The 10000-nt window shown below is 36.8% G+C and overlaps 1 protein-coding gene across 1 annotated transcript; it reads left to right on the top strand.

Moving 5' to 3' along the window:
* Positions 1-215: 215 nt before the first annotated feature.
* Positions 216-3628, top strand: LOC127518865 (transcription factor 21). Its single transcript, XM_051906078.1, has 2 exons — positions 216-1632; positions 3120-3628. The coding sequence occupies exons 1-2, from the start codon at positions 1044-1046 to the stop codon at positions 3155-3157; spliced, it is 627 nt and encodes a 208-aa protein (XP_051762038.1). The 5' UTR covers positions 216-1043; the 3' UTR covers positions 3158-3628.
* The last annotated feature ends 6372 nt before the right edge of the window (positions 3629-10000 follow it).

Below are 10000 nucleotides of genomic sequence, written 5' to 3'. Positions count from 1 at the left end.
ACACATTTTTTTTTAATTATAGTAATTATAAATAATTACTTGCAATGTGCAATGTACCAAACAACGCAATGATAACATGTTAATCTATTCGCTTGCTAAATGAATCAAATAAAATATTTAAACATATAAAATATAATAAAATAATAATGTTGATTTTTATTAAAATATTTACATTTAAAAATATGTTTCCTATAGCTAAAGCACACATGTAATGATTAAACGTCAGGTTAATATTTTACTAAAGTAAACCGGTCCGAGCGGCGGAAGGAATTTAAAAAAGGGGTGAAAAAAACGTACTTTTGATATTTTAATAAATTTATTTCTGAACATATATGAATTTACACAATCGATGTTTACAGGTCAGTTTTATTTGCTCCAGTGAAATGTTGTAGACAATTGGTCGCGAAAACACTGTAAAATTGTCAAGATTCTTGTTCAGTTTGTCCTATTTATCTCGTATTTTTATGTAGCCTTTGACAAATTTATTTAAACATGATTGGCGAAAAATTAGAGAGTAGCCTACATCTGCTGCAATATTCTTTTGCAATATAGATAGATGTATACATCTGTGAATATAATAAAAAAAAACTTATAGGCTACAAGCGAAGGATTATATTCTTGATATGAAGTAAGATAAGGCTAAGACAGGTGTTTTGGCCACCCATGTTCCAGACGACTAAACCAACAATTCAATCACATGACGCAAATACTTCAGAACGTCCAGTTGGTGCAGTAAATATTAGTCCACTGCTTAAACCGAATGGGAAACAGCTTAAGATAACTTTATGATTGGACACGTGCTCTGAGCATCCACCGATGCCGTGAAGTGCTTTTGAAATGGCAGAGTCATTAGGAGGAGGCACGCGTCCTAATGAGCTCCTTTTCAAACCTGTTGAATAGAGACAAGCACCCTGCGGCGAGACCTGGAGCTATTTAATGGCCATTACGCACAGGGCTAGCCAGTTTACGCACGGTAGTTAGAGCTCTCCTCTAACCACATACGCGCTTGTTTTAGTGACACCTGAAAAGAAAAAGGAGGCAAAATGGAAGACATATTTTTTGATTTTGATCAAGATGCTGCCACAGATTTTGCCTTCTGGGGCCAAATGGACCCCAACTTCCAGTTCCAGTCTCAGCTGGACACGCTGCTCCTTGACTGCAGCGCAATGACAGGTCAGCTGTCCCCCTGGTCCTCTTTCGGGTGCCAGTCCGTGTTCCCAGAGGCTCAGCTGACCTTCACGGACTTAGACTCGCAGTCTCCGCAGCTGGAGGTCGGTGCTGAAGTGGACAGCTCCTTAGTGGACGAACCCCATGAGATCGGCAAGTGCAGACAGCAGCACCAGCGGCGCTTGACGTCCCATCATCCATACAAGGTGCAGCGCCACGCCGCCAACATCCGGGAGAGGAAGAGGATGCTCAGCATCAATTCTGCATTTGAGGAGCTGCGCTGCCACGTGCCCACGTTCCCCTACGAGAAACGGCTCTCCAAAATAGACACATTAAAACTGGCCATTGCTTACATCGCCCTGCTCAGAGAAATCCTCATGTCAGGCTGTGACCCCAAGTCATATGTGGATGAATGCATGAAGAACGGCTATAAGAATCAGACCAATGCCATCTGGAACACAAGTGGTAAGATGACAGTCTGAGACCATATATATATTTATTTAATATTTAAATATTACAATAAATAACATTTGAGTGAAAAGTTTAATTGAAAAAATATATATGAATTTTAAAATGTACAACGCAACCAGAATGACTCCTATTAAACAGCGTTACGAAACGAAAGATTCTTACAAGCTGGTTCTTTTTATTGAATTACATAAAAAATATATTGCGACAAAGTTTAGATCAACGTAAGTAGATTCGGTAGATAGATAGATAGATAGATAGATAGATAGATAGATAGATAGATAGATAGATCGATCTACGGTAGATCTATAGGTTACGTTGTCGAAAATGACAAATAATATTACCCAGAATGCATTGTAATATACAGAATACATTGTAATATACAAAATATAGCGTAAAAACAATGCATTCTGGGTAATATTTGTCATTTTCAAGAAAATAGCCTATAGGTTACGTTCTCGAAAATGACAAATAATATTACCCAGAATGCATTGTTTTTACATTATATTACTGTTTCAGTGGAAAACAGTACTTTATGGTGTAAATTTGTTTCATTTTCTACAGCTATTTTTGAGTGATATAAGGTCATTAGTTAATGTATTAACTGACATGAACTAACAATGAGCAATTCATTTGTTACAGTATTTATTGATATTAGTTAATATTAGTTCACAGTGCATTAACTAATGTTACAAAAACAATATTTGATTTTAATAATGTATTAGTAAATGTTGAAATTAACATTAAGATTAATAAATATATAACATAATTTAATGTGGTCAGAATTACTTTACTAATGGATAACTAAAATACATGTTCACAAAAGGACTCCAGTAAAATGCACATTTGTTCATTTTGCAGTGCAAATCAAATACTTTTCAGTACCCCCGCCACAAAAAAAAAAAAAAAAACCTTTAAACAAATAATTCAATCCCTCCTTGGTTTGAAAAAACATCTTTGATCATTTTTAAAACATGACAGGAAAATTAGATCAAACATTTGTGCTGTCATTGCAGCAGTTTTATTCATTTAAACCAGCATTTTAAAGTATTAGGAACAGACTGGATATTTAGCAACGTGCACACAATGTTTTCTTCCTCTTGTTTGTGGGGCATATGAGGTAAATGACTTGTTTATTAGGAGTGCATATGCAAATACATCCTCAATAGGGCTTATGTCACTCAAACAGGCGTCGTTTTACATGATTAAACAGTTCCCATTGTTTATATTGACTGTGCAGTTTATTCCCAGCTGTCCAATCCGTTTTCAAAAAACTTCCTTTTCTAAGACACAAGTATTTTCACTGAACTGAAAGGGAGCTGTGTATTTTAGTTAACCACATCCCAGGGTTCCAGCTCTTCAAGTGGGAGGGTTTTAATGAATAAGTGTGCCTTTGTTAGCCTTAGACCAGCGACTTGTTAAATGGTCATTAAAATGTATCTAAAGCCTCATGTTTGCTCTGCTTTTGTGTTCTCCAACTCCAGATCTGACAGCTCGGCTCTCTTGGATAAAGTGGGATTAACTGCAATGTGGGCTGGGAAGAGAGATGCCACGTCTCCCTCCTTTCTCACGCTCCTCTTCAAAGGTGGCATGGCACGACGACACCACGACATCTGCAGACTTCTCACCATGTTACACCTCCTGGCACTCAGGACACTTTTTATATTCTAATTTGTTGTGGGTTACAATCAGGCCCCCTTTTGCTCATCCAGACATGCGTTGTTTGTTGTAAATGAGGCCTTATTAGGACAAAGCTGTGGCACTTGTCCTTGTATGCAAGATAAGAGAATGGCAAATTGACGAAAGTTCATTTTTTTTCTCCATGTGCTTCGCTGTTGAAAGCAAATTTTAAAGGGTTTGGCCTGGCAATGTGCCTGACAACCACATTCAGATTTTAGAGAAGTGACATTTTGTACCTTGAAATAATTTTGGGCAAAACCCAAGTAGTTTATCACAACAATATTTATTTGTTAATTTATCATTTTTATTTATTAAAAATGTTCTTTTTTGTCTTTCTTTTGAACTTTGTGTGATTGACTTTTATATGATTATTTATTTAAAAAAATATAAATTAAAAATATGTATATACAAATAAAAATATATATAAATGCTTGACTTCTTTGACTAGTATTTCTGATTACTCTGTGATTTAATAGTGATTTAAAGTGTACGTTGTTAGACAACTTTATTTGCCATGTTTAATCAAATCAGTACTTACAGTACATTTTAACCCTTCTATCTTAGAAAAAAGGTACACTTTTGTATCTTATTTACCCCAAAAGGGTACATACATGTACCTTTAAGGTTACTGTACCTTTTAGGATACTAACCTTTAATGTACAGTAATCTTACCTTAAAGGTAGACATGTTATTACCTGAAGTGCACATATTAGTACCTAAATGGTAGCTACATATTAGTAGGCCTACATTTTGAAAGGGTATACCGCCATAGTGACAGATTTTGTACCTTTTTTCTGAGTGTAACATTGAATTTGCTTCCCAGCAGTCCCTTACTAAGGGTCCACATTTGTTTTAGCCATTTCCCCTTTGTTTTAAAAGCCTCTCGAGGGGACCCTCAAACTGCAGTCACTTACAAACAGAACGCCGCCATTATAGGGGCGAACGCATGATGGTGTTTGTATAATAGATGAGCTGAGCAGATTCTCTGAGTGAGCGAGAGAAGAGAAAAAGCTAGCAGGGGTGAGCCATCGAACGTTTACCTTTGAGTTGAGGTGTGTAAAATACGTCTAAGTCTTGCAAGTGCAATTTCTCAGCTGCTAATGGCCCTCGGTGGATATAATTAAACTGGAGCATTTTGTGGTATGGAAAGCTAATTTTAGTCTCAGTCTGTGGGGCAGGTTTTAACCCCGCCGTGGTAGACCTGAATGTCTGGCCTATCTCTCCTAAGATTAAGGTGCGGTCACATTTACCGTTGCTCGGCGAAATTTCGTCAATCCAGTAAGAATCCGCGCTATCAGGAGTTTCGCGTTAGGGCGAAAAAGTTCACACAGATTTCGCTTATCATGTTCAAGTTGGTCATGCGAATTCGCCGCGCTGACCAACAGAAAGTTTGGTTTAAAAGTGACGCTGTTCGAGCTTCAAACATCTCTACGCTAGTCTTCTTCTTCTTCTTCTTCTTTTTTAACGGCGGTTGGCATCCAGCTTAATGGTACATTCTGTTCCGGAGTGTGGATCAGTCAGTAAGTTCACAATATAAATCTACGATAACTCAGGGATAGAGGGAGGAAGATCTCTAAGCTAGTATTTACAGTATATGGTATTTAACCTTATGCGCCTAAAAACGTGCGCGCAGCCATCTTCAAAATTTTGTCTTTGAACTTCCATTTTTGCAGTAGCCCTAGGTATATTTCTGGTGAAGTGGATTTACTTATTGTAGAGTTAACAAAAGTTATCATGAGCATTGTAATGTTTAAAGCAGATATATTAACAAATGTCAGTAGACCGGGAAGATTTTAAAACGAACACTTCATTCATAAGTACGTAAGATCGCTGTGGAAATACAAACCGGAAGTCAAAAGACAACGAGCGCAGCGCTGAAAAGTGGCTACATAATGTCTATAGAAACAGAAATAGAAATCCACACATTCGGAGATTTCACATGAGGGTGAAAGATTTTCACACAAATAGTTCAGCCAAGTCGCGAATTTGCTGCGTTGACCAACAGAAAGCTGCTTGTTTTGAAAGTAACTTCTGTGTGGGCTGATTGACAATTTTTCGCTAATGTAACCGCACCTTTACAGTAACATAGTGGTCCTTATGGGTTTGGTTCGTGTATAACTTCACCAGTGTCATTTTCACACAAATCCTCGAGAGCTGCTCCATAACTGCACGGCCTTCGAGTTGAATGGATTCTTACGGCCGGAGCGTTGCAGTCAGTCTTTGGAGATTGGTACTGACTTCATTTATGCATTTGGCTGACTCCTCCATCCAGGGTGATGTTTTTACCAGAGCCCCAACTCCATCTCTGGAGGCATCAGCAGGTGTGTGATGACTCCCTGTATGGGCTCTGGCCATCGATCACCATATAACACAAGCTCTGCTGCACTATTACAATACCAGCGGCTTCAATTACAGCATACAGCCAGAGTTACGTCCCTTATTACATGTTGTATGACCCCGAAAAGTTCTGTGTTTTAGTGCTCCATGCTGTCAGAGCAATGTAGAGCTCAAGTGGGGCGTACAGGTGGAGATCCGATTTACCTTTGGGACTCGTGCTTTCTGTACTGACTCAAACGGGCTGGACTTGGTATGTGCATGCTGTCATAATGCTGTTAGATGATCATCAGCAAAGGAATTCATAAAGAATGTAGACTGAAAAATAATAATGCAATAAGAAATTATCATTGCCATCTAGTGGTTAGTTTAATTATCAGTAGTTTTTTTTTCTTGCTTAAAGGCATAGCTAAAGGGATAGTTCACCCAAAAATGAAAATTATCCCATGATTTACTCACCCTCAAGCCATCCAAGGTGTATATGACTATCTACTTTAAGACGAACGCAATCGGAGATATATTTAAAAATATCCTGGCTCTCCAAAGATTTAGAATGGTAGTGAACGGGGAATGTTTTAAAGCCCAAAAATAAAAGCATTCATCCATCATAAAAAATAAACCACACGGCTCCCTATTTTAATAAAGGCCTTCTAAAGCGAAGCGATGGGTTTTTGTAAGAAAAATTTCCATATTTAAAACTTTATAAAATAAAATAACTAACTTCCGGCAGACGGCTGTACGCATCGATTTGCGGCGGAAGAGTTACCTCTGACCCGACGCATTAAGTAATGACGAACACGGAAGCGCAGAGGATAGAGCAAAACAAAACACTGGTCATGAATTAGAAGTCTAAAACGAGAAATTTTAAAGAGAAATGTCAGAGGATTTCGATATAAGAAGAAGAGGAGCTTGAGTTTGTTAAACAGCCCTATTTGTTTGAACCCAAAAGAGATGCCTAAGCTTACGATACTCCAACATCCTCCGTCATACATCACGTCAGGGGTTACTCATTTGGTGCAAGTCGACTTGTGCAGTAAGCGTACGGTCGTCTGGCAGAAGCTAGTTATTTTAGATTGTAAAGTTTTAAATATGGATATTTTTCTTACAAAAACCCATCGCTTTGCTTCAGAAGGCCTTTATTAACCCCCTGGAGCCATATGAATTATATTTATGATAGATGGATGCATTTATTTTTGGCTTCAAAACAGGCCCCCGTTCACTACCATTCTAAATCTTTGGTGAGCAAGGATATTTTTAAATATATCTCAGATTGTGTTCGTCTGAAAGAAGATAGTCATATACACCTAGGGTGGCTTGAGAGTGAGTAAATCATGGGATAATTTTCATTTTTGTGTGAACTATCCCTTTAAACTAAATGAAAATTCATTTTTGTCATTATTTACTCACCCTCATGTTCCAAAAGTTGTATGCTTTTATTTTTGTAAGGTCTATAAATTTTTTTTTTTATTATTGTGACCATGGCTGCCAAATAAAATAAAATGCAATTATAAAAACTATTATAAAAGTAGTCCATGAGTATATTCCACATGTACACTATAGAAATTTCCATATAAAAAGAGTTTGTGAACATGGCTGTAAAATAAAATAAAATAGTATTATAAAAGTAGTTCATGCACACTACCTTCTACGTTTTCTGAAGTGATATGATTAAAAAAAATGAAACCAATGACATTTTGGCACCAATTTGGCAACAATGAAGACATTTTTTAATCTGGTTATGCACAAAAGGTCAAATCTGAGCTTTGTACATATAGCACAAAAACTGTATGGACTACTTTTTTGATGTGGTCACTATAAATTTGTTATGTAAAGTTTTCACAAATTTCTTTTGTTTCATTGGAAAAAAAGCACCATGTGTGTTTGGAACCTCATGAGGGTGCGTAAATAATGACAGATTTTTTTATTTTTTTTTGAGTGAACTATTGTATTCCATTAAAGGTGCTGAGGGAAAAGGCTGCCAATGTTTCAGAATATTGCAAAATATTTAATGGATACATTCAGATTTAGAGCTTGCAAAGTCCTCCATAACAGATTGTGAAACATTCACAGTGTTAAAACTTTGCATGTTGCTCATCCGTCTCTTGTGTTTACAGGATTAGTGCTATAATTCAGCAATGAAATAAAACGGAAAAAAACAATGAAGCCCAATAAACACTTGTATCCTGACAACTTCACGATGCTCTTCCTTGTTTCTTTTTTGCAGAGGGGTTCATTTATTGTCTGGCCATCCAGCCTAAGTTGATCATCACACTTGTGTCCGAAAGGGTGAGGACCGGAGTCCTCTGGACAGGTGTGTTTATTGTGCATTTCACTTCACTAAACACCATATACAGCACTTCTACTGAAAGCAGGCTTGCAATAGGACAAATATCAACCATCAAATATTATCGTATTCAAGGAAATGAGGGACTATACAAATCAATTGTCACGTAAAGCCTCTCTAATCAAAATAAGAAATGTCTAAACAAAGGATAAAATACTGAAGGCAGTTGAAACCACAGCTCTCAAACATTAGAAAACATTGCCATGCCTTCACAAATTGGAAATGTCTTTTAAGAAACAAACACTATTGATTGAATTATTTGCATAGACACCCTGGAAATCTTTTGGGACACCATCCAACATGAGTCAAACAGTCAGGGTCTGTTTATACAATAGCAGAGAGGGAATGTTCATTCACACAAAGTTATTTAGATGATACTACAACGCTTTTGAATAATTGATCTCCAAGTGCATGTGCACCACAGTCCCGCTGCAGATCTGAGATAGCTGTGAAACACATTTTAAATGATCCACCTGCTTTGCTCATTATAGTGGGCCCCCTCAAGGCCTAGACACACACACCGAGATAGTGACTCAGATTTGCTAAGTGGGGAGATATGCATTTTTCCTTAAAATACATTTTGGGAATGTCAAGGTTTCATTGCCACAGGGACATATGAGCCATTTTAAGAATACCTTTAGGATTTTCAGCCTTTCTCACTCAATCGAAATCACAGCATGCTTTATATCTGGAGTTCTTTAAAAAAAAAAAAAAAAATCTGTGGAAAAGTCTTCAATCTGTTTATATCATTTCAGAACTAATTAGAATGTATTTATTAATCAATTAATTTATTGTTATTGTCTATCTGTGTGGGGTTCAAAAGTCTGAAACCACTCTGAAAATCTGGACTTTTTTTCCCCATTTAAACCTGGAAATTTTAAAGGGGTCATGACATGATTTTTTATTTTATTTTAATATGTTCCTTGAGATTCACTTATAATGTAAATAAAGACTTTTGCACAAAAAAAAACAAATATATACAGAAAATGATTATTTTACAGGAAATAGGAAACAGTATCATTTCCCACTCGCTATTGCATGTGAGTGTTTTGAAAACATTATCCATATAAAACCGTAATTTACAGACAAAGCATTATGAAATCTTTCACTTGTAGTTTGTGATGCAGCTGCTGTCAGATCTAGTACAGTTAGCTGCTTCATCTTTCAACAAAAGTTTCTTTGTGAACTCTCCATTACACTGTGCCTCGTTTACAAAACAAAATGCTCCGAACAAACATATAATCCTCAGATGCGACCCTGTTAAAATAAACCATCCACTTGTTTCCGACACTGGGATCCTTCTGAAAACATTCTTTCACTCTTCCATTTGTCCTGTTGTCGACAGACTCACGTGTGTGGAGCATGTCAGAATCTGTGTACTGTATCCAGTGTAGACAGCGTCAGTGATTATAATGGATTCTATTTACTTTTGACTCATATCCAGTGTAGGCAAATGTCAGCCGTGAGGCCACTGAATGCCAGTGAGCGGGGCCTATGGTGCGATGATGTATAACTATTAGTCGATGTCTTGCTCTGCAGGCAGGTGTATGCAATTGTATTTACCCATGTGATACCACAGACTCCACAATATCCAGACGAGCCGTTGTTGGAGCTTGATTAAATAAATACTTTGTTTATAATGAGGAGGACGTTTTAAGCTATGAAACTTGCAGGACTTTTTAATGGTACAAAGACCTCTTTTATATCAAAAGATCAAGGCAAATTTGATTTCTCATGTCATGACCCCACAAAAGAAAGGTATGTTGTTTTGAAATGATGTAAGATATTGATAAATATTTCAGATTCTGCACTATTATTAATCAAATATGTAAAATATGTAAAAATGAGTGCCAGCGTGTCCCTTATATACATGTGTAAAAATGGATTTTAACAATGATGCAAACTTTTATCTTATAGTAATATATATGTATATCTATATGCATTTCTAAAATTATCAACACAAATTTAAAAGCATTTTTAGCTTGTCCCCAACATGTGTATCTAACT

Source organism: Ctenopharyngodon idella, chromosome 9 (assembly GCF_019924925.1).
Source record: "Ctenopharyngodon idella isolate HZGC_01 chromosome 9, HZGC01, whole genome shotgun sequence".
NCBI lineage: Eukaryota > Metazoa > Chordata > Actinopteri > Cypriniformes > Xenocyprididae > Ctenopharyngodon > Ctenopharyngodon idella.
The sequence above is the reverse complement of the archived record's forward strand: the minus strand, read 5'-3'. Positions and strand labels throughout refer to the sequence as shown.